Source organism: Rhamphochromis longiceps, linkage group LG9 (genome assembly GCF_057381845.1).
Source record: "Rhamphochromis longiceps isolate RC_006_pf linkage group LG9, R_longiceps_female_GT1.1, whole genome shotgun sequence".
NCBI lineage: Eukaryota > Metazoa > Chordata > Actinopteri > Cichliformes > Cichlidae > Rhamphochromis > Rhamphochromis longiceps.
The window spans coordinates 32,367,940-32,393,940 of record NC_140565.1 but is presented as its reverse complement, the minus strand read 5'-3'; the positions used below and the strand labels follow the sequence as shown (position 1 = coordinate 32,393,940).

General features: G+C 40.9%; 1 protein-coding gene across 2 annotated transcripts in view; it reads right to left on the bottom strand.

Annotated features, from left to right (window-relative positions):
- The window catches only part of LOC146662623 (uncharacterized), a 32,017-nt gene extending 8,475 nt beyond the window's left edge, over positions 1–23,542 (bottom strand). Inside the window, exons 1-5 of one of the 2 annotated variants that reach the window (XM_085417450.1) lie at positions 23,247–23,542; positions 20,238–20,343; positions 16,412–17,008; positions 10,691–11,287; positions 8,995–10,349 (exon numbers count right to left, since the gene is read on the bottom strand). In XM_085417450.1, the coding sequence (XP_085273576.1) occupies positions 9,771–10,349; positions 10,691–11,287; positions 16,412–17,008; positions 20,238–20,255 (1,791 nt within the window). In that variant the 5' untranslated portion in view covers positions 20,256–20,343; positions 23,247–23,542 and the 3' untranslated portion in view covers positions 8,995–9,770. Of the gene's footprint in view, positions 1–8,994; positions 10,350–10,690; positions 11,288–16,411; positions 17,009–20,237; positions 20,344–23,246 lie in introns of those variants that run through there. The other variant, XM_085417451.1, reaches the window with a different exon arrangement.
- Between the last annotated feature and the right edge of the window lie 2,459 nt (positions 23,543–26,001).

The window sequence follows — 26,001 nt, the reverse complement described above, 5'->3', positions numbered from 1 at the left end:
ATTTGATTATTAATAATTTTGATGAATAAACCTTCCTTATTTTAACATGTGCTGTGGTCTCTAAAAAACAACATAATATACAACACAGTCATATAACAGGTTGGGAGGATGAGAGTTTTAGACGTGACTGATTATTTGGTGAAACTGTGATATTTTCCTCACCTCCTGTGTTGAGCTCATTGTTTCCTCTGTAGTGACTCAGCTGAGTCCAGATGGCTGAAAATGTTCCTCTGCTGCTCCGTCAGACTCTTCTCCTCCTGCTGATCAGCTGGGACACAAAACAGATCTTTGTTAGGCTCCACACTGCACTGAAGAGTCAAAGTGTCTCATATGTTCATCTGACAACACAAAGTACAAATTTCACTCTGATTGCTTGTAGAAATCTTGTGAGACGTGTTGTGCTGCAAAGTGAGGAAACTCTCTCACTCACTTATACTTCAGGAGGAACTTTGTGACATTGGCTCTAATATTCTAAGCAGCCCTTTACTATGACAGGGCCAGAAAGTCCTATTTGAAGGTTTGGGAGAAGGACCATGTTAAAGGTGGATTGGGGTTTATACACTTTGTTATGATACAGGTAAGGCTGTAAGAGCCTGAGAAGGTGTCCTGAATGAAGCTCTAAAACCAGTTTTCAGCTAACGACTCTGCTTCAGTCTGGAAAACAGCAACTACAAGTTTAAAGACTCCATCAACAATTCACACCCAGCAACAGCCTGAACAGCTCCTCCTGTGGTTTCCACAAACAGGGACAGACCTGTTACTCCCCCACCCCACACTTTCAACTCCTTCAGCCCCCCAGTCCCACCACCTCCACCATTCCCCAAACTTTGATTCTGTTCATCTTGACGTAGCTTTTGCAGTAGGAAAAACGTTTCGGCCCTCATCCAAGTGACTTCTTCAGTCTCAGTTGACTGCAGCTTTCCCCAATCTTCAACAGTGCATTTGCATAATGACTGAAACGAGCACCACTGAAGGAACAATGGGCTGGGAGGTCAGTTATTGAGCATTAATATGCAAATTCTCATGATCATTGATCAACAACCACTGATCAAATGCTGTGATTGCAGCGACTCCCCAACTCTCTGAATGGTACTCATGGCCATTGATCAGCGGTCTTTGATTAATGAGCTTTGATCAGTGGTTTCAGTGCTTTCCTTCCTGCTTTGACTGCAGCTGTGTTTGACACAGGAAGACATTATTACATTCTTCACACTCTCCTGCACATTAACCACCACAATATATTTTATTCTCTGTGCTTTCAAATATGAACACTGTTTACTTTCATCTCTGTTTCATTAGTTTTTGTTAACATCTTTCTGTGCATCACTTTACAGCAGCCACACTCATTAAAATGAGACTTTGTAGGAGTTCATTTCCTCTCATGTGTTCATCCACAGCAGCTGGACAATAAAGTTTATTGTGACCCTGATACTGCAGCAGATCGCTCTCATCCATTTCCTGTTATCACTTCAAATAGAAATGAGGCTGTAGAGGTTTGGTGCAGGCAGAAAAACAGCTGCAGGGACAATGAAAAGACTTTTCTGCTCCAACTTCTCCCAGCATGCTGAGCTAATGATTAGTTGGTGTTTTTCTCCAAACACTCTCTCACTCTTCTCTCAACGTGTTCACAATAAACTGTGAACAGACACCGAGGAGAGCAGCAGAAGACCTCATTCAGGAGCTAAACTCAACATGAACTGAACTCACAGTAAAGTTAGCTCGGTGCTTACCTTTAGATGAGCCCACAAACCGAGAGAAACTCCGCGATGAAGCTGGAACTCTTTCCAAACACAGGAAACAGATCAGGGAGCAGAGACCCACGTGGTTCACGCTGATCTCAGCTACGATCCAGGAGACAAGGGTGGGCAGATCGATGCAGATATCGATCCAAACGCTGGTTTAGTTTGTTTTATCATCCAAATTCACTCTTTTACTCGCTTAGGAAGAAACGGTAGCTCCGTCTGAGTTATCACTACCCGATCCGTACCGGAAACCCGATCGGTAGTGATGGGACGTTCTGTATCGAGGCTTCGGAGCGTGTGTCGAGTAATGGAGGGGGCGTTTCCGCGAAGCGCGTATCGAGGCTTGCTTCATTTATGGGAGGAGCTGAAAATGATGACGTCCGAAGCCTCGCTGCCCGGCTGTACCACGTGACTGGTTCATGAAGTGGTTCGAACTTTGCCGCGAGATATGACAGCGATATAAACCCCTCAGACTTCATTCAAAAATGTGGGTGTTTGATGGAGAGTTGCGGTTAGTGAGAGTTTGGAGACAGTTTGGAGGTTTATGAGAGTGAGGAGAGAAAGTCAGGAGAGAATGGAGCCAGCTAAGAAGAGGAAGATGTCCTCCCCTGTGTGGGAACATTTTGATCTTATTCCTCCCAACAAGGTATGTAAATTTCTACAGAAGATGTATTTTCATGATACTGATGGTGCAATACAATTTATGTTAAGCTGTCTTTACTTTTGTACAAGGTGAAGTGTTTGCTATGTGCCAGGGAGCTGGGATATAACAACAACACCTCATCCATGCTTAGGCACTACAGAGCTTTGCATGAGAATAAGGGGAACACCGATTGTGGAGCAAGACCAGGTGAGCCATCAAATGCAATGATAATATAGGATGCAGTAATGTTACTAAATGATATAACAATATCATACAATGCAATAAGTGACGTGTGTGATATTTATATTTGTGCTTTATCTTTATTGTCTTTCCTCAGGAGAACAATCTCAAATAGATGAAGACCTGGTCAGCATGGTGATCGAGGACTCCCAGCCATTTAGCATTGTGGAGGACAAAGGATTTAAAAGATTTGTTAAATCATTAAATCCCAGCTATGTTCTCCCCACTAAAAAGGTCGTAAAAGCAGTGAAAATTTAGTTTTTACAGAATAAAATGTGAACAGGCAGGACTGAGGCTCAAAGCCTCAGTGTGTAGCTGTCCATACCTCAACGTTACAAAAGCACAACTACTGTCCACACCCCAACCACACCTCACCTCACAGTAAATGATCATTTCCATTTCAAGCATTTCCAAATAATCATTTTCGATACTGCCACTATAAATATACACAGTATACTGCCATCACTACAATATACATGTTTTACACACTCCTTTTGTTGTTGACATTTACAGGCTGTGTGCAAAATGCCACACTCTTCAAATTCATGCCAGCTATTATTTTTACGTCCAGTAGGTGTCCTGCTAGAGCAAATGAAGCTTCAAGAAGCTTCGCGTTGGGGTGAACCAATTGGATGAAAAGCTTCAGTGCTTCATGGGGCTTCATCTGCCCATCACTACCGATCGGTACCCCGCATGCGCGAAAGGTGTCTACTTCCGGTCGAAGCGTTTTACGATAGTTACGGGTCAGAGTATCTTTTTTTTTAAACTTTATTTAACAAACAATGAGTATACAACATACGAACAGATGAAGTATACAAAACAACAGAACATGAACACACAAAGCCAGGGGTAAAAGACAAAGGTAACAATTATAAGAATACACGCAAAAATTCACATACATATATTGTTTTGAGAGCCTTTTTGTTGGTGGAGTCTGATATTGATTGTATGTACATTTCCACATCCTTAAAATAATGACAGAAATATGGTGTTTTGTTAGTAAACTTACATTTATGGATAAAGAATTTCGCTAAAAGTATTAACAAATTTATCATAAAAAAACATTTATCATACTTCTTGGGGAACTTAAAGAAACAGAATAAAACATTTTCCCATCGTAAAGAAAACTCCCTTAAAATATGGACAATAACAAAGCTGCTAAATTCCTTCCAGAATCTCTGTGTAAAAGAACAGTACCAAAAAAGATGTGTCACAATTTCTCAATGATCCCCACAGAAGTACAATTAGTATTTATGTCCCTTTTAAATTTTACCATGTAGTGACTGGCTGGATAACATTTATGTAGAATTTTAAATGAGACTTCTTTCACCTTATTTACAATCAAATATTTATGGGGGACCATCCAGACTGTCTTCCACTTGATATCTGGAACAAATCGGTTCCAATAAGATATTATATATGGGAGAGAGACGATATCTTCTTGGAATAAACTACGTATTCTTTTATTGCTGTTACCAAGTTCCTGTGAAAAGCAGATTTTTCCTATTGGTGACTCAGCTGGATCAGGGAGAGTGACTGAGGTAGAGATCGAGCTGTCAGTGTTTTTATATAACATTAAAGTCCCTGAGGGTATGGCACCAAGCACCATTGAGAATTCCTGAACACTGATTGGAAAATTATATAGTGCAAGAAAGTCGTCGTATGTAAGTAGTTGTCCCTCTTTACTAACCAGCTGAGCCACCAATAGGATCCCATTTTGGATCCAAGTTTCCAGGAAAAGTGATTTATTTTTAAATAAAATATCTCTGTTGTTCCAGATGAGGTATTTGTGAGGTGAGAAGTTGTGTTTATAAATGAGGGTCCACGCTAAGAGGACCTGCTTATGGAAGGATGAAAGCTTTACAGGGAGTTTCTCAACATTGTAATTACAATTTAAAATAAAATTAAAGCCACCAAAACGAGAGAAAATATGATATGGTATAAAGTTCCAGATAGAGATAGGGTTTTAAGAAAATGTTTAGCCCAGTTAATTTTGAAAGTGTTATTTAAAGTAGAAAAGTCTAAGACGTTAAGCCCACCTGATTCGTACGTATTCATCACAACAGTTTTTCTAATATAGTGCGTACGGTTTTTCCATATAAAATTAAAGAGCATACGGTCAATATCTTTACTAATTTTCTTATCCAGATGTAAGGAGAGAGCAGCATATGTTAATCGGGATATCCCTTCAGCTTTAGTAAGTAACACTCTACCTTTCAAAGACAAGTCCCTTTGCAGCCACTGGTTGAACCTTTTTAGGGTTAATTGGAGTGAAGTTTGACGAGCATCTTGATTTTTGGTCTTTGGATATTAACAGTCCCAAGTATGTGACTTCTTGTTTAACAGAGATATTACAGATAGTATTTGCAGGACAGTCTTTAATTGCTAGTAACTCACACTTTTTAAGATTTAGGCATAAACCAGAGGCCTCAGAGAAATCACTAATCACAGTAAGAGCTGGTGGGATTTGGTTTGCATTCTTCAAGAAGAGTGTGGTGTCATCGGCTAACTGGCTGATGACGAGCTCCTTATCAGCTATGGTGATTCCTTGTACAACACTGTTTGAAATATTAGTTGCAAGAATTTGTGTACAAAGTAAAAATAAATATGGTGAAATAGGACATCCTTGGCGAATACCACGTTTCAGGTCAAATCTCGGGGTGGAGCCGTTAATCATTTTAATAGAACTATTGCCATTTGTGTATAAGGTTTTGACAGCTTTACAGAAAAACTTGCCGAAGCCAAATTTTTCCAAAGAGTGGAAAATAAATTGATGTTCAATTGTATCAAAAGCCTTATAAAAATCCAGGAAGAGAATGAAGCTATTGTCAGATACCAAATCAGAGTAATCAAGTAAATCCAAAACCAGTCTAATGTTATTAGAAATGTGTCTGTTTCTCATAAAGCCTGATTGTGTCTCATCGATAATTGTGTCCAAAAACTCTTTAATTCTGTTAGCAAGTATTAAAGCCATAACCTTATTAACCTTGTCATTATTAAGCAGGGAGATGGGTCTCCAATTATCAATAAAGAGTAAGTCTTTGTTTGGTTTTGGAATAAGTGTTATGAGACCCTGAGTAAGAGAAGGAGGGACGATGTTATTCTCTATACTTTCTGTAAAAACCTGCAGTAAAAATGGAGCCAGGAGATTAGAAAATGATTTATAAAACTCTGCAGTCAAACCATCTGTGCCGGGAGATTTATTGGCCTTAAGTGCAGAAATGGAATTACAAACTCCCTCCACAGTCAGAGGGCTGTCACAATAACTTCTATCTTCCACAACAATAGATTTTAGGTTTTTAATATTATTGAAAAATCCTGTTGAGACAGCCTCATTATATTTTGAGTCGTATAGTTTAGTATAGAATTCGGCACAGAAATGTGAAATTTCTCTAGGATTGTCAGAGACAATGCCATTAATATTTAGTTGATGAATAGAGTTTGTTTTTGATCTGTATTTTTCAAGTCTGAAAAAGTAAGCAGAATTTTGTTCGCCCTCCTCCAGCCACCTCTTCCTGGATCTTATGAAAGCACCCTCAGCCTTACGTCGATATAAACCGTCCAGTTTATTTTGAAGTTCTAGTAAACTTAATTTATCTTCCTCTGAGATTTCTTCTGGGGACTTCTGGTAATAAGAGGCAATTCTGCTTATTACTTCTTGTTCTTCAGCTTTCCTTAATTTAGCAATTTGACTCCCGTATCTTCTCAAGAATTTGCATGCTTCAAATTTAAAAAGTTCCCAATTGGTACAAAAGGACTTCTCTCTGTTAGCTTTGTTCCAATAATAAACAATTACTTTATTAATCTGCATGTTAACTATTTTATCTTTTAGTAAAGAATTATTTAACTTCCAGTAAGAGAATTTATGAGGTATAGTATCCAGTGTAAACATTTGGATGTTAATGTGAATTGCTCTATGATCAGTGAGGGGGGTGGCAAGTATATTAACGGTAATATTATCTTTATCAATACAGTCAGAAACAAGCCAAAAGTCAACACGTGATTGCCTGGATCCTGTCTTATTGCTCCAAGTAAAGAGTCTATCATCTGGAAATTTTTCTCTCCAAATATCCACAAGATTAAAGTTTGCACTGTATGAAGACTGCTGCCCTGGAGGCCACCTATCAACCGTATTGTCTAAAGCAATGTTAAAGTCTCCACCAATTAAGAGGACTGAATTTGGGTATTTGGAGAGCCAGAAATTAATTCTTTCTTCTAAGGAGTCAAGTAATTTATCATTTTCAGTTTTATTATTGTAACCATATATATTTACTGCAATGAAAGTACTGTTATTGTGTCTGATTAGTGAGCAGAGGTAGTGTCCTAAGGTGTCACAGTCAGAGTGTAACACATCTCCAGAAAAAGAATTTTTAAGCGTGACAACTCCAGCAGAATGCTCAGAGCCATGGGACAACCAGACTTCATTACCCCATTGTGATTTCCAAAAATTTGTATCAGCAGGTGTGGAATGACTCTCTTGGAAAAAGCAAAAATCTGTTTTAAATTGTTTGGCAAATAAAAACAAAGCTTTGCGTTTACATGTTTGTCTTAAACCCCTGGTATTAAGAGAAACAAATGAAAAAGACAAAGTTATTAGAAAAAAGAAAGAGAAAAAGTAAGTTCTAAACTTCTACAGCTAAGAACAGATCTATAGGATAAGGGGACCGGGTGCTGCACAATTTAGGTAGTAGAACAGTAAAAACCCTGAGTGACTAAGCTTATAAAAACACAGTATTTAACTATCTACTGTACTATGGTTTAAATATAGCTTTTCATAGATAAACACACTCTTCAACACAAAATAAAGCTTTAACCTGAGGGTGAAAATATCAAGTTCACCATGTAAACAAGCTTACAGAAATGTCATTTCGGAGACTGAATAAGCGTCTCTATGAAGGAGGGAAAACTTCTGATCCACTGATGAATCCTCGGCCTCCCACGAAATAAGCCGGCTTACCCTCCTTACGGGCTTTGTCTATCATCGGCCACAGTTTGTCACGACGTTCTCTGTCCTCCCTGGACAGATCTTCAGCGAACCTCAAATGATTGTCCTGCAGGTAGGAGGATGTTTTGGCTGCTTTCCATACAGCATCTCTGTAGATTCGGGAGGTGAACTGCACGATGATGCCTCTAGGTCTGGTGCTACCTTGTCGCTTGGCTCCGAGTCGGTGTACGGTGTCGATGACGTCAGGCAGCCTATGATTTTGTTCTGGCAGAACAGACTGGCATATCACAGTCACCTTTCCCCTTACGTCTTCTTTCTCAGCCTGCCAACTGTGGCACGCGTGCCTAGGGTTGCCGACCCCTGGTGTACAGTATCTTATGGATATATTACTCCAGTGTTTTTTCTCAAAGTTTTCTATGAAACTTTGCTGTTGAGGAGTACTTGGTGAGGGCTAGTTCTTTTAGGTTCAGCAGCTAACAAGATGGTGTATCGGTCAGGATACAGGAGGACAACAGGCTTCCACTTTGCTGGATTGTCACCGCCAGCTGTTTTATTGCCACACAATATTGCAGAACATAGACATAAAACCCCAGAGCCTTTTATACATTTGCACTGTCTACTGCTGTAACAAAATAAATTTCCCACGCTCGGGACTAATAAAGGTTATCTTATCTTATCCCATACTGGCATCCTTACACTGGCTGCGAGTTAGGTTTTGAATTCATTTTAAGATTTTATTATGTGTTTTTAAGGCGTTGCATGGGTTAGGACCCTCAAACCTTTCTGATCTTTTAAATTGGTTCGCTCCTGTAAGATCACTGAAGTCTGTGGTTTAAAAGCTCTTAGCTGTCCCAACGTCCAGATTAAACACAGAGGATAAGAAAGGTCTGGCCTCTCTTATCTGGAAACAAAATTAACAAAATTGATTGAAAAACCTGTTGCAAAAATTCCTTTTTGTTTAGTTTTGTGAAGCTACTAACTGATGAACTAGATTACTGGTAGAATGATGTATAAATTAAACATGGTTTGCCCTCTTATGCATATTGTATTGATGTATCATGACTAGTGATGTGCAATACCACTGATTTACTTTCGGATCCGATACCAAGTAAACTTCAGGGTGGTATCGACGATACCTAGTACAAAAACTTATTTTATTTATTGTATCTCAAATTTTAGTGTCATCATGATAACAGGACATCAGACTACTTGTTCTTATCACATAATAAAGCTGAATTCATCATGGCACCTTTAAGTTCAAGAATTGCTATAATCTCTGCAACGTTCGGCTTTCAGAATTTGTCTTAAACAGCATAAAAGCATGGATCCATCCCACCTTGTATCAGGAAAACGTTGATGAACTCTGAACAAATGAAACCACAACTTTAAAAAAATGAGCTCCCAAAATTAATTGTTTCGACATCTTAAACACAAAATCATAAGTTTTAATACCTACAGCAAGTTTAAGGAAAAATAAAAGATTTTAAAGATGTTTCAAATTTTTCTCAAATATAAAACAGCAGATGGAACTTACATGCATCTTCTATGGGATTGTCTAAAAATATCTAAATTCTGGCTCTGCATCAACAAGGAAATGAACTTGATACTAAACTTTAAGATATATAAACATCCGGGTCAATTCTTACCACAGTTGCTGCCTCTGAATAAAAATCTGGACAAAAAGGGATCCACATTATTAAATAAGCTTATGTTTAATGTCAGGAGATGTGTTATTGAACTGGATTATGGAGCAGCCCCCCTACTGTAACTCAGTGTTACAAGGAAACTTCATAACTTTCAGGTCAGATTTTTAATAAGCTGCAGGAACCCTGTTCAGTGTGAGTGGAGAACAGCCAAGTCTCCTCCTCTGATAAACCTCCATCTGTGCCACTGAAAACAGTTCATCTGACTGACTGTAAACATGTTTCCATTTGTCACTTCAGCCTTTACTCTGAAATACAGGAAATGAAATCACAGCTCAAACTTCTTCATCCAACTGCTGGAACAAAGCGAACCACTCGACATGAACACTGAAGCAGAACAGTTTAGAAACATTAAAATGAGACTAGGGAACCATTTTCATTCATAGTTGCCTCATCAGATCTTTACAGGAGATTCACTCTGAACTCTGTGGAGCCTGATCTCAAGGGTTTTGAGTCTGACCCTGAAAGCAGAAGAGGATCTTTCTGTCTCTTCATATTCACTGTGATGGGAGTGATTTCAGCCCTGAGTGATCACGCTGATGTTTGCACAGAGCAGATAATTTAGTGAATGTTTTGGCACATTGGTAACAGTGAAACAGTTTTTTAGTAACGTGGGATCGTTTGTGTTTGGAGTATGAACTGAGATTCCTGAAGCTCTTGTCACACTGGTCACAGCTGTAGTTTCCTTCCATGTGTGCACATTCATGCTTGTTACGATTAGCTGATTGTGAGAAGCTTTTGTCACAGTGTCTGCACTTGTATGGTTTCTCCCCTGTGTGGACTCGTTTGTGTCTTTTAAGCTCACTTGCAGTAATGAAAGATGACCCACACTGATCACAGAGGTGGTTTTTTGTCCCACTGTGAATGAGTTCATGTCGTTTTAATCCCCTTAATGTGGTGAAGCTTCTCCCACATTCTTTGCAGTATTTCAGTTCTTCTCCAGTGTGTCTACGTTGATGTGTTTTTAGGTCAGCTTTCCAACTGAAAGTTTTTCCAGAGAGGTCACAATGAAAGTCTTTCCCACCACCACAGTGATGACAGGGTTGAGAACTGGATCCATCTGTGTCGCTCTGCTTCTAAACAAAGACACAAAGACAGTGTAAGTCAGTCCTTCACCATTTTTATCCTGAATGTCGCCTGAAATAAAGAGCAAATAAAAAACAAACAAAATCATAACTGAAATGAAAATCTGAATAATCACTCAGAGCTGCTGAGATTCGGGCATTTCGAGCAAAATAAAATTATATTAAAAAACTCGATTCAGGATTTTAATGAATTGATGTCATGTTATCCAAGCCAGAATCGATTTTAATCGTAAATCGATTATCAAAACCCACCCCTAGCTGAGACAATTTAATGAGCAGAGTTGTTCCAAACAGTCAGGCTAAAATGACAAGATAACAATATAAATACATACCTCACAGTAACTGCACTTGTAGAGTCTCTTTCTGGTGTGGATCTGTTGGTGTCGTCTCAGGTAACGTGGAGATTTAAAAGTCTTCTCACACAGGTCACATTTATAAGGTCTCTCCTCAGTGTGGGTAAACATGTGTTGTTGTAAGTCTCTGTCTGTGACAAACTGTTTGCCACACTGATCACAGCAGTACACATCATGTCCGGTGTGAATGCGTAGGTGTGTATTTCGGTTCCCTAACCGGCTGAAGGTTTTCCCACAGATGTCACAGCTGTATGCCTTAATTCCAGAGTGGGTAACTAGATGATTCTGTAAGTGGCTACTGTGAGTAAAAGCTTTGTCACACTGATCACAGCTGTACGCTTTAACTCCACTGTGGATGAGTTGGTGTGTTTTTAGGGAACGCTTCCAGGAAAAAGTCTTTTCACACAAGTCACAGCTGTACGGTTTCTCTCCAGTGTGGATGACCTGATGACATTTTAGTGTAGACTTAGCAGGAAAATCCTTCCCACAATCATCACAGGTGTGTGTTTTCTCTCCCTTTCTTCTGTGAGGTTTGTCGGCCTCCTGAGAGCGCTGACTTCTCGCTCCATGTTGGTCCTGCAGTGACAGAGATACAAACAGAGGCAGTGAGTGAAATGCAGTCGTGGAACAAACTCAACCTTCAAACTCCCTCCATTAACACTAGTTTTAAACCTGAAGGTGGAGTGTGGCACTGAACACCTTAAAGGTCTCTTATCCCCACCTGCTGGTAGTTCTGACACATTACATCCAACCTGGTGTTAAAAATAATTCATGACTTTTCAAACACTCTAAAATATTTTTTCCTTATTTTCCTTACTTTTACTCCCCACACAAAAAGGACTTTCTACTCATTGTATTTTCAAAACAGACTTTTTTACTTTTGGTTTGAGAAATTTGAGAGGAGTTATTTCATCACTAAGGGCATCAAACATCAAACCAATTTGAGCCTGAAAAGTAACACATGAAAGACAATCCTGATCGTGTACTAATCACCAGGGTATGAAACATAAAAAGAGATGAAAGAGGCAAAACTGTGAGTCATAGTCAGGAGTTAAAGTGAGACGTTAGGGCTGCACAATTAATCGTTAGAAAATCGCGATCTCAATTCATACTTATGTGCGATCTCATTTACAAATGACAACGATTAAAAAAAAAAGAAGAAACAAAAGATGACGATTGTACCGCATTTTGATCCGGGACATGAAAACAAGCGCTCACTCTTCCTGCTCAACAAATGACAAGGGCGGAGCCTTATACCACGTGATACAGAAGCCAGCTTGCTGATGCAGGGGAAAAAACAACGGAGAGCATGTGAGAGATGACGAAGCTGTAAAGGTCAAGAAAGTGACAGGAGAAAATCCGTCCCGGTCAACCACCCAAACATCAATAACGGGAACCTTATACAGCGCCGTCGAACTCCCGCAGGCACAAAGAAATTATGGAGGCTTTCACTTATCACCTGGCTAAAGATATGGCTCCCATCAACACTGTGCAAAACGAGGGATTTAGGAAAATGATCAACACCCTAGACCAGGGGTCGGCAACCTGCGGCTCCGGAGCCGCATGTGGCTCTTTAGTCCTTACAGTGCGGCTCCGCGTGGTTTGGGAAATAAATTAGAAGTATTTAGCTGAAGTGTATTTTATTTATGTTAGTTCTTTGTTAACTTGTAGTTCTAAATTGGAAGATTATTGTGATATTGAAATATAAAAATAAAATTATATTCTATTTTTTTTTTCCGCTCAAAATAAGCGTCACACTGGCGGAAGCCGATATACCCCCCGAAACGCCGTGCAATTTATCGAGACTTTCAACCCCATGTAGGACAATTATGGATCTTCGGATCCACATTATGTCAGCAGCTGTTCTCCACCGTGAACTATGTTAAAAACAAACACCGCTCAGATGAAAGTGACTTCGTACAATCCCGATCTGCAGACGCTGTGCGCAGAGGTTAAGGAGCAGAAGTCCCATTGTAAACATATCAGGGCAGACCCGACGATGTTTGTACACTCAACAAAAATATAAACGCAACACTTTTGTCTTTGCTCCCATTCCCCATGGGATGGACGTAGAGACCTAAAATTCATTCCAGATACACAATATAACCATCCCTCCCAAACAGTGGTCACAAATCAGTCCAAATATGTGGTAGTGGGCACATCTGCCATATTGAGATAATCCATCCCACCTCACAGGTGTGCCACATCAGGATGCTGATCTGACATCATGAGTAGCGCACAGGTGTACCTCAGACTGCCCACAACAAAAGGCCACCCTGGAATGTGCAGTTCTTTGCGCTATTGGGGGTCTGGGGACCCAGAACCGGTCAGTCTCTGGTGTGACCACCATTTGCCTCATGCAGTGCAACACATCGTCGCATGGAGTCTATCAGATTGTCAATTGTGGCCTGTGGAATGTTGGTCCACTCCACTTCAATGGCTGTGCGAGGTTGTTGGATATTCGTGGGAACTGGTACACGCTGTCGTATACGCCGGTCAAGCACATCCCGAACATGCTCAATGGGTGACATGTCCGGTGAGTATGCTGGCCATGCAAGAACTGGGACATTCTCAGCTGCCATCTGCCCTGAACAATGTGAACCATGATTCATCCGTGAAGCGCACACCTCTCCAACGTGCCAGACGCCATCGGATGTGAGCATTTGCCCACACAAGTCTGTTACGGCGACGAGCTGGAGTCAGGTCAAGACCCCGATGAGGACGACGGGCATGCAGTTGAGCGTCCCTGAGACGGTTTCTGACAGTTTGTGCAGAAATTGTTTGGTTGTGCAAACCAATTGTTCCAGCAGCTGTCTGGGTGGCTGGTCTCAGACGATCTTGGAGGTGAACCTGCTGGATGTGGAGGTCCTGGGCTGGTGTGGTTACACGAGGTCTGCGGTTGTGAGGCCGGTTGGATGTGCTGCCATATTCTCTGAAACGCCTGTGGAGACGGCTTATGGTTGAGAAATGAACATTCAATGCACGGGCGACAGATCTGGTTGACATTCCTGCTGTCAGCATGCCAATTGCACGCTCCCTCATTGCTTGTGGCATCTGTGGCATTTTGCTGTGAGACAAAACTGCACATTCCAGGGTGGCCTTTTGTTGTGGGCAGTCTGAGGTACACCTGTGCACTACTCATGATGTCAGATCAGCATCCTGATGTGGCACACCTGTGAGGTGGGATGGATTATCTCAATATAGCAGATGTGCCCACTACCACACATTTGGACTGATTTGTGACCACTGTTTGGGAGGGATGGTTATATTGTGTATCTGGAATGAATTTTAGGTCTCTACGTCCATCCCATGGGGAATGGGAGCAGTAACAAAGGTGTTGCGTTTATATTTTTGTTCAGTGTATGAACATACTTTTCAGCATCTCTTTATTGACCACTTTTCACACACGGTTGCTGTACGTATACAGCCGGCTGTAGCTTTTCAGCTCACAGCCCGACACACACCAACACAACAGCATAGAGAGCACAGACTTTAAGGCGGCGAGGCGTGATTGCGGGTCCCGCTCAGATGCATCTGCCTCCCCTGCAGCAGCGCTGCAGACCACGCCCCGCCACACACATTAACCAGGTAAAATACATATTTAGGCAGAATTTTGCAAATATCTATTTTTCATCTTTTAGCAGCATAGTGCTTTTTTCCAGTTATTTTTTTTTAAAGTCAGGTCAAGGCTCCAAAAGCCCAAAGGCGATATAAGGGTGGCGGCTCACAACAGTTTTTCTTTGCTACATGGATCATTTTAGTTCAGCTGGGTGTCTTTCCTTTTGTTATATTTCTTTAAGAGTTCAAAATGTGTTAATTACAGAAATAAAATGTAATTTTCTCTGTAGCACTTCATGGACTTCATAAGCAACACACCTTAGTTGTTCACACAAAGCATAAAGGTAAAAACAATATATACAGGGTTATCTTCATTTGAGATGTCAAAAAGTATTTGCGCCCCCATCGTTTTCTTTTGCGTGGAACCCGGGTCCAAATGGCTCTTTGGGTGTTAAAGGTTGCTGACCCCTACCCTAGACAAACGCTACACAGTGCCATCCTGCAACTATTTTTCAAATGTTGCACTACCTGCTGTATACACGCAGTGTCGAGCAACGGTGGAGACGAAATTGTTCTTATGTTCAGTCTCAACTATTACGAAGTTGATGTGCAGTTAATAAGTGTAATAAATATTTATATTAGAAAAGAAAATCGTGAGAGAATCGTAATCTCAATTCTAAGCAAAAAAATTGTGATTCTCATTTTATGCAAAATCGTGCAGCCCTATGAGACGTTGTTCTTCTTTCTTTTTTGCACAGCACCTGAACAAACAGGTAATTTCAAATGCAGCGTTTCTATCAACAAACATCAGCAAACACACAAACTGTTTGTGTGCAGTTTGTCTCACAGTGTATTGCTGGCTAAAGGTCCAGCTGCTGTACATCACAGGGAGAGAAAAGAAAGAGAGCTAACTTCACTCAGAGATGGAGAAAGAAAAAAAACACAGGACAGGAGAGGAAGAAGAGAGGTTAGATTTAAAGGGAAGGACTGCTCAGTGGGATTTGATCAACTGGAGATTAAAGCTTACATGTAAGTCCTCATGTGTTGAAATCAGATATTGGGTCTGTACTAGAGATGGCACGATACCACTTTGTTATGTCCGATACCAATATCATAAATTTGGATATCTGCCAATACCAATATGAATCTGATACTGTGTGTTTTTAATCAATAAAACTGACCACCACTGGTGGTGGTCAGAGGGCCCGGTGGCACCAGTGTCCGGCAGCCTCGCCTCTGTCAGTGCGCCCCAGGGTGGCTGTGGCTACAATGTAGCTGCCATCGCCAGTGTGTGAATGTGTGTGTGAATGGGTGAATGACTGAATGTAGTGTAAAGCGCTTTGGGGTCCTATGGACTAGAAAAGCGCTATACAAATACAGACCATTTACCATTTACATTTTTTAATATCATGCTCAAGTAAAAAAAAAACAAAAAAAAAACACTAAATGTATTCTGTTATACCTGTATGCAAAAAATACACTGCACCCAAAATATTTCATAGTTCAGCAATACTGACCAATCTAATGAATGTAAACCTACTCCATCCTCCCTATTCTGGTATTTTAAAGAGTAAGCAACCTAACTAATAGGGCTCTAAAACTCCCAGCAAAAAAAAACAAAAACAAAAGGCAACCACCCACCCTCCACCTCATGATACTTGCAAGGAAATCAATTATTTTTCAAGAACATTTAAATAGATTCAACATCTTCAACAGATTTGCAGACTGCACAGATGGGACCTTCCCAAAGGAAAAAGTAGTATAGCTTACTAGGGTATATTAGACTTGATAGTTACGATATACAGTAATGAACTTCTATACATTTTACATCAGATTAAAACTTTGGGTGTAAGCTTCGTATAATTATTTATTAAAAGATAGACATTTTAAATGAGAATAAGAAAGAAAAGCATGTAAGTCCTCATGTGTTGAAATCAGATCTTGGGTCTGTACATGTGTCATTATGTCTTTTTTTTCAGATTATGAAACATGCTGCAAAACAATCTGAGGCAGATTAACTGTGCCGCCTCAGATGCAGCCTTTTCCAGGCAGTAGAATTGCTAACATGCTAACACAGTTTAATGAGCAGAGTTGTTCCAAACAGTCAGGCTAAAATGACAAGATAACAATATAAATACATACCTCACAGTAACTGCACTTGTAGAGTCTCTTTCTGGTGTGGATCTGTTGGTGTAGTCTCAGGTAATGTGGAGATTTAAAAGTCTTCTCACACAGGTCACATTTATAAGGTCTCTCCTCGGTGTGGGTAAACATGTGTTGTTGTAACTGTGAGCCTGTTGTAAACTGTTTGCCACACTGATCACAGCAGTACACATCTTCTCTGGTGTGAATGCGTAGGTGTGTATTTCGGTACCCTTTCCGGCTGAAAGTTTTCCCACAGATGTCACAGCTGTATGCCTTAATTCCAGAGTGGGTAACTAGATGATTCTGTAAGTGGCTACTGTGAGTAAAAGCTCTGCCACACTGATCACAGCTGTACGCTTTAACTCCACTGTGGATGAGTTGGTGTCTTTTTAGAGCAACCTTCCAGGAAAAAGTCTTTCCACACAAGTCACAGCTGAACGGTTTCTCTCCAGTGTGGATGACCTGATGATATTTTAGTGACTCCTTCAGAGTAAACTTCTTCCCACACTTGTCACAGCTGTATGTTTTCTCTCCCTTTCTTCTGTGAGGTTTGTCGGCCTCCTGAGAGCGCTGACTTCTCGCTCCATGTTGGTCCTGCAGTGACAGAGATACAAACAGAGGCAGTGAGTGAAATGCAGTCGTGGAACAAACTCAACCTTCAAACTCCCTCCATTAACACTAGTTTTAAACCTGAAGGTGGAGTGTGGCACCAAACACATTAAAGGTCTCTTATCCCCACCTGCTAGTAGTAGAAACACATTACATCCAACCTGGTGTTAAAAATAATTCATGACTGTTCAAACAGTAAAATAATTTTTTCCTTACTTTTACTCCCCACATTAAAAAAAAAGGACTTTCTACTCATTGTATTTTCAAAACAGTCTTTTTACTTTTGGTTGGAGGAATTTGAGGAGAGTTATTTCAGAATCAGAATACTTTATTGATCCCTGGGGGAAATTATTTTTTGTTACAGTGCTCCATTATAAACCAACATTAAGACAAGACAGACAATATGCTAACTAAGAATAGTACAATATATACATATACATACATACATACATACATACATAAGTCACTCATAAATAAATAGCTGGAAAAGAAGCGTGTAGTTGTAGCAGTAACCAGTGTGTTAAGTGGATGCGTTGTACAGGGAGATGGCCACAGGCAGGAAAGATTTCCTGTGTCGTTCAGTGGTGCTTTTCGGTAATCTCAGTCTCTCACTGAACGAGCTCCTGTGACTGACCAGCATGTCATGGAGTGGGTGGGAGGTGTTATCCAACATTGTCTTTATCTTGGACAGCATCCGCCTCTCCGACACCACCTTGAGGGAGTCCAGCTCCATCCCCACAACATTGCTGGCCTTACGGATTAGTTTATTAAGTCTGTTGGCATCTGCGACCCTCAGCCTGCTCCCCCAGCATGCAACAGCATAGAGGATCGCACTGGCCACAACAGACTCATAGAAAATCCTCAGCATTTTCTGGCAGATGTTGAAGGACCTCAGTCGCCTCAAAAAACTAGAGACGACTCTGGCCCTTCCTGTAAAGTGCTGTGGTGTTTTTAGCCCAGTCCAGTTTATTGTCAATGTTTACTCCAAGGTATTTATAGTCCTCCACAATGTCAACACTGACCCCCTGGATTGAAACGGGGGTCAAGTGTTTCCTGGTCTTCCTGAAGTCCACGATCAGTTCCTTGGTCTTTGCCACGTTGAGCTGCAGATGATTCTGCTCACACCACGTGACAAAGGAGTCGATCACAGCCCGGTACTCTGTCTCATCATCCCTGCTGATGCATCCAACCACCGCAGAGTCATCAGAAGACTTCTGAAGATGGCAGGTCTCTGTGCAGTGGCTGAAGTCTGTGGTGTAGAGGGTGAAGAGGAAGGGGGAGAGGACAGTCCCCTGTGGTGCCCCTGTGTTGCTGATCACCTTGTCAGACACACACTGTGGGAGACGTACATATTGTGGTCTTCCTGTCAGGTAATCAACAATCCAGGACACCAGAGAAGCATCCATTTCATCACTAACTGTGTTATTTAAAGACTGCATGAAGATCCTCTGCAGGTTAGTGCAGGATAAACAGGTTCGTTTGCTGAACTGTGATGGATTTAAAGTAAAGAACAGTGTGTGACTGGTGCACAGTGACTGTGGTGCTCATGTCACAGTTAGATTACATCAAGTGTAGCAGAGATTCATTTAAACTGAAGCTCATGATGCTGACATTCATTCACTGAGTTCCACCTTCATACCAACAGTATAGTGTCTAATATAAAGACAGTGTACTGTCAGTGTAGAGGATGGAAATCAGCCAGGACAGCTCATGAAACATCTGCTGACATCTGGTTGAATTCAGTTGTGTACATCCACAGAGAGCAGCAGGTCAGCTGATCACAGCCTGTACTTTAAGAAAATCTACTGGAGCTCTCAACAGAAATTATTGTGAGCTGTGATTCTTTTCCCCACGCTGAGCCACTACAGCTGATTTTAGGGTTCCCACCTGCTCAATCCCACTTTAACCTCTTCCCTGCTCATGTTCCTGTTTAGAGGCAAAGTCACCCTCTACAGTGTAGGCAACAGAAAATACACATATGTTTTATTTTCCTTCATTTTCTACTTAACTGATTCAAACAGAGAACCTTTATTAGAAATAAATAGTTTGTACTTCATTTACTAATCTTATTTTATTATTACATTAACAAAGCACAAGGTTCAGTTAACTTTGGATAAAAACATGTGGTTAAAAAGTTCTTCAAGGAGCTACTTTTACTTTTTTACTCTGATTACATTTCAGAGCATTTTTTCTTTTTCACTGTTACTTAAGTAAAGAAGGTGAATGAATATTTTTACTGAAGTATTTTTAACACTAATATCTGTACTTCTACTTAAGTATAGAGTAAATGTACTTTTGCCTCCTCTGATCATTTCTATAATATTATTTATATCAGTGATGGCCAAATGAAGCTTTCTGAAACACTGAAGCTTGTATTGAAAAAGGTTCATTACTCGAAGCTTTTCAACACAGTCCTCTTTGGTGACATCTGCTGGCCAAAAATATGAAGAGCAGCTTGAATCTACAAATTATAATGAAGCTTCATTATAATTGCCCACTCTACAGAGCTCAGCTGAGAGCTTCTGTCTGATATCGGGCTGCTGTTGTGGTGCTTTGAACGTGTATTTTTTGGGGTGATGAAAAAACTGTTAGGTTTAATGTATGTGTTGTAGGTTGCCATTTAAAAAGCTACACAATGCCATTTAGAAAGCTAGAATGCTTCTGTTTGCTATCTAGGTAACCCACGCATATGACTACGTGCATGACATTGATAAGGGGAACAAGCAGCCTTGAGAAGAACAGATTCTACCAACAACAATCTGGGAGAGCTGCACTCCCATCATATAACCACACACAATGTATAATCACGTTTGCACAGCACAATCACTTCGTAACCAGTTATAGTAGTTTCTCATAGGTAATACAGCAACAAGCTTTATGAATATTCATGTGTGTAACCAATAAAAACAACCTGCAGGGGGAAAGCAAGTTGAAGTGGGTTGAGACAACTGCTTCCCCCTCGCGAGTGAAAACTTGAGCTCTGTGTGACCTCGTTCCTGAGTGAGTTTCTGTTTATCCAGCAGTATCAGGGGTAAAACTCTGACAAATGTCCATTTGATTATTAATAATGTTGATGAATAAACCTTCCTTATTTTAACATGTGCTGTGGTCTCTAAAAAACAACATAATATACAACACAGTCATATAACAGGTTGGGAGGATGAGAGTTTTAGACGTGACTGATTATTTGGTGAAACTGTGATATTTTCCTCACCTCCTGTGTTGAGCTCATTGTTTCCTCTGTAGTGACTCAGCTGAGTCCAGATGGCTGAAAATGTTCCTCTGCTGCTCCGTCAGACTCTTCTCCTCCTGCTGATCAGCTGGGACACAAAACAGATCTTTGTTAGGCTCCACACTGCACTGAAGAGTCAAAGTGTCTCATATGTTCATCTGACAACACAAAGTACAAATTTCACTCTGATTGCTTGTAGAAATCTTGTGAGACGTGTTGTGCTGCAAAGTGAGGAAACTCTCTCACTCACTTATACTTCAGGAGGAACTTTGTGACATTGGCTCTAATATTCTAAGCAGCCCTTTACTATGACAGGGCCAGAAAGTCCTATTTGAAGGTTTGGGAGAAGGACCATGTTAAAGGTGGATTGGGGTTTATACACTTTGTTATGATACAGGTAAGGCTGTAAGAGCCTGAGAAGGTGTCCTGAATGAACCTCTAAAACCAGTTTTCAGCTAACGACTCTGCTTCAGTCTGGAAAACAGCAACTACAAGTTTAAAGACTCCATCAACAATTCACACCCAGCAACAGCCTGAACAGCTCCTCCTGTGGTTTCCACAAACAGGGACAGACCTGTTACTCCCCCACCCCACACTTTCAACTCCTTCAGCCCCCCAGTCCCACCACCTCCACTATTCCCCAACAACCACTGATTAAAGCTCATTGATCAAATGCTGTGATTGCAGCGACTCACTCACTGTTGTCGGGATGAAATATTATTTACTGTTACTATTCATAATCATTAGTAAAGCGCTATATAAAAATACAGGCCATTTACCATTTACAGGCCATTGTTATTATTGTTGCATCATTTATGATTTATCATTATCACTTCATTGACACATTTATTGAAACTGTTGATGTTATGTTAAAGTCTGTATTTCAGGTGTTAGTATAACTACATTATAATCTTATATACACATATAAGCTCGGTCAAGTTAATTAATGGTTTGAAGCTACAGCTGGCGCGAGTTCGACTGATCTATGGAGCAAAGTTCAAGTTGAAAGAATTGCCCTACATGTTTACAGTACAATTTACCACATATTGAAGGCTGGTGTGTATGCTCAGCAGCCTGCTGCATTGAAGTTTGCCTGGTAATAGATGACTCAAACGGAGTCAGGAAGTATCCGGTTGTTCAGTCTGACGTCACTAGCCGTGTCTGGGCCTAAACTCCGCTGCAGGTCCATATATCAAACGATCACTATGGCATTACTGAGAGTTGAAAAACTGTCTAAAGTCTTTCATCTTTAATAAAATGATCAGCGTTCTGCTCTACCAGGTGTAACAATTGAGTTTAACATCCAGGCATCCATGAAAACGGAATTTATGACATTTAACGGAGTTAGAAGTTAGCAGGGACTTAGCTCGCTAGCTTCTATCTAAATACAATATAGCATGTCCTGACTGCGGGGTTTTGGAAACAAATTAAAACGTACAGCTCTGCTATCACTTCCAACATAAATGAAGACAGAAAACTAAACAGCAGTGACGTTTGTAGGATTACTGAAGTTTGGCTAGCTGATATATAATGATGTGCTACGTGACCGCTAGCGACACAGCTATGTTAGCATAATATAAACAAGCTAACTTTTTTTCCACTCGATAAAAGTTAACGTGAGTGTTCTCGGTGGTCAGGAACAAATGTAATCGCATGGCAGGATGCTGTAAAAGGACCAAACTTCAGCCAGGAGAACAACTGAGATAATCCATCCACAATACGAGGTTAGTCGTTCATATACTGCTGCATGGGCTGGGCTGTAGTTACATCCTAAGGTTTTAAAAACTGAGCTTAAATAAATGATTAGCGGTAATAAAAGCCGAGGGAGGTCAACAGGGATCACTGACTGTTTTAGGAGCTTTTTGAGATCAAATAGAAGAAAATACATAACATTAAACATGTTAAGAACACAAAAGCCATATTAAACGCAGACTACTTTAGGCCCGGAAGTAGGATTCGTCGTGTCATCACTGAACAACCGGATACTTCTAAAATGTCTTTGTTTGTTGAGTGAGGTCATGTACTGAGGTTAAAACACAGACAGAAGTCGGCCTGCACACATAGTAGACTTGTGTTGCTTGTAAACGGCATGCTCATGTTCTGTTCTGAAGTGCAGAGGGAGTGGAATAACAGGCAGCATCTGGAGGAACAGAGGAAGTAGCTGTTCTTTTTTAGAATATGTCCTCGCTGGAGTTACTGGAACATGCATCTGCGGTGACGCATATTACAAGTATAAATATCACACCCACCTATTGTTCGCGGGAGATCGAGGCTGATGTTTTGCAGAGCCCATCTTCACCACATATATGTGTTTTAATAAAATCATTTGTGTTGACCCACTATGGACTTTCAGTCGTATGTCTCTTCTCAAATTCGAACCACAACACTGAACGGTAATCATGGCCATTGATTAATGAGCTTTGATCAGTGGTTTAAGTGCTTTCCTTCCTGCTTTGACTGCAGCTGTGTTTGACACAGGAAGACATTTTTACATTCTTCATGATTATACTTTATTCTTTTTGGGGGAAGTGCAGCTTTAAACCTTCACATGATTCAAGTAAATCCAACAAATCAATCTGAACGATCACAAGTGGGAAAAACTTCTGTAGACAAAATGAAATCAAACCCAACATTCAATCCACAACATGATTAAAAACATGATTCTCCCAAATCACCAAGAGCTGCACATTAACCACCACAATATATTTTATTCTCTGTGCTTTCAAATATGAACACTGTTTACTTTCATCTCTGTTTCATTAGTTTTTGTTAACATCTTCCTGTGCATCACTTTACAGCAGCCAGACTCATTAAAATGAGACTTTGTAGGAGTTCACTTCCTCTCATGTGGTCATCCACAGCAGCTGGACTCTTCTCTCAACGTGTTCACAATAAACTGTGAACAGACACCGAGGAGAGCAGCAGAAGACCTCATTCAGGAGCTAAACTCAACATGAACTGAACTCACAGTAAAGTTAGCTCGGTGCTTACCTTTAGATGAGCCCACAAACCGAGAGAAACTCCGTGATGAAGCTGGAACTCTTTCCAAACACAGGAAACAGATCAGGGAGCAGAGACCCACGTGGTTCACGCTGATCTCAGCTACGATCCAGGAGACAAGGGTGGGCAGATCGATGCAGATATCGATCCAAACGGTGGTTTAGTTTGTTTTATCATCCAAATTCCCTACTTTACTCGCTTAGGACGAAACGGTAGCTCCGTCTGTGCAAACTGTGTACGGCATATGATCCCGGAACAGGATTCTTCTTCTTTATATTGTTTGCACCATTTTGTTGTTTGGCGGTTGTTAAACAACAAAATGGTGCATTACCGCCACCAACTGCTGTGGAGTGGAACGTCGACACACAAATCCTCCCTAAATGTATACTCTGTTTTAAAAACTGGAATAAGACCTTAAAACGTTCACTTCTTGAACCCTTTTGCAGTAAACTTACATTTTGAACAGCAGGCGCGTCAACATTATCCCCCTATTCAGCTTCTCGGCGACTCAAAGGTTTGACAGTCACCAATAGTAGTGATCAAACCAATATTTCCAAATCTTATTCCAGATATGACCACCTCCTCTCTCCTACTCCTTCCTGTGCTTCTCATTTCTCCTACCCTCCTTAAATTTCTTTCTCCCTCCCACTGTTTTTGTCATGTTTCCTTTATTTCTTGCCTTATTATACTCGTTATCTCTGTCTGACAGAAGTTAATAGCCAGTTCAGTTAACCCATGTTTTGTGGCTTTCTTCACAACTCTGTCGTTTCATTTCCTCTGACTCCATAGTGAGCTGGAATCCATAAAAAGCCAACTATAAGTCCCATCATGTGTATTTCGTTAAATGTTTGCTGAACCTCTGTTAGTACATCTCTACTTTCTGAGTGGCTACACTGTAAACTGGCCAATGAAGAGCTTCAGTCTGAACAAATGCCTGATTGTAACGGTCACATGTCTTCTACCCACTGAACAGCTGACAGTACTGGAAGCATTTCTCCAGTGTGTACTGACGGTCCACCATTGATCCTTTTCAGGGACTACAAATGCTACCCCGGTTTGACTGGCTGTATTCTTTGATGCCAGCCCCCAGGCCTCTGGTAGAGGACCTGAGCTTGAATGATAAACCACCTGCACGGGCGAGAGGGGAATTTATCATCTTTCTGTCTGGTTGGGGGGTTTTTTAGCATCTATTTTTTATTATTTGGTAAGAGTGAATTCTGGTCCACACTAGTTAGTGGTGGCAATGCCCCACCTCCTTATTTGCAAACCGTCAAAAAAAGTGAGCATGCACCAGGAGAGGAAGACTGTGTCCAAATTCAGGGGACTGATACTTGAAATGCCGTATTTGTAGGCAATTATGTCACAGTGATGCGATGAAGGCTTTCCAAAGTCGAAGAGTCCTCCGAATGTGGTGACGAACGTGTCCTACTTTTCCACACATTTCAAGGATGGGTCTGGTGTATCCTTTGTGGCCCACCATATCCCAGGATTCACTGCGAGTCATACAGGAGAATTTTTCCTCATAAGAATAGCAGACAAAGTAGGAGTTACTGCTGGAGAGGAATACACTATTAAATGAAGTATACGAAAATCTGGTCGTATAAAAGTTACATTTTTGTAGCGGTTGTGTTGTTAGACTTTGGGCATTTGCATATGGTTTTTTTTAAAAAATTAATATAATCTTTGTAAAAACTGCTCGTAAACTAGCTTGTATGGTGGGTCCTGTGATTTTTCATGTATTGCCGCTAACACACAGCTGATTTAGATTTTTAGAATTAACCTTTTTGTGATATGCTTTGGTACCAAAGAGCAAACGGCTCAATTTATTAAAATCAGGCAATAACAATAACCTCTTCACTGGGGTGAAGAATCCAGCCACTGTGGCATGGAGGTACAAGAATAAATCAATTTACACATCATATTGATTTGGGTACGGTTTATTAACCCTCATGCTGTACAGAACCTGTGGTGTCCAGATTGTAGATGGATTTAGGGATAGATATTTGATGGCACCTGTGTGTGAAGTCCAATAGACTTGGACATAGAGGATTGGGTCAGGGTCCGAGGATTCGTGCGATCTAAGGCAGGATCAATAACACAGTTTAAGTAACCACCCAATATTAAAAGATGGCGAAGGACCTCATTGAAAGCCACACGGGCCCGCGCTGTCTTAGCAGTGTGGTTGGTGAACACAGAAATGGTCATATTATTTATCTGAACCGTCTGCAGCTCCCTGGCCTTCTGGAGAATCCTAGCACAGTCCGCGTAATAGTGCAGCTTCACAATCATAGCGCGGGGACTGTTCCATCTCCGTAACTGTGCTTCTGAGGCCAGCGAATTCCTGCTGCATGGTCATTATGTCTGAGGAAAGGTCAGTTTTTAGTTGCTGTATGTTGGACCTGATAGACGTGAGATTCTCTGCAAATGCTGCCGTCAGTTCCTTTTTAAACAGTGCTGAAATTTCTTTACGAAGTTCAGAGAAGAGTTCAGCCTTCGTGAACGTCTCCGTATCGACGAGCAGCGTGTTGGGCGACCCAGGCAGTGGCGAAGTTTTACCATGAGGCGGGGATGCAGTGTTAGCAGCAAGCCGCAAGTTTGACTGAGAGGTGTTTGCGCTCTTATTAACCTTACGCGACATTCTAAACGCAAAAAGCAAAAACATTCTTGTCTCGGAACTATACAAAACAGTTGATATATCAAAAAAACCCAAAAAAACGTCAAAATGTGCTTGGAAATACTCGATAAT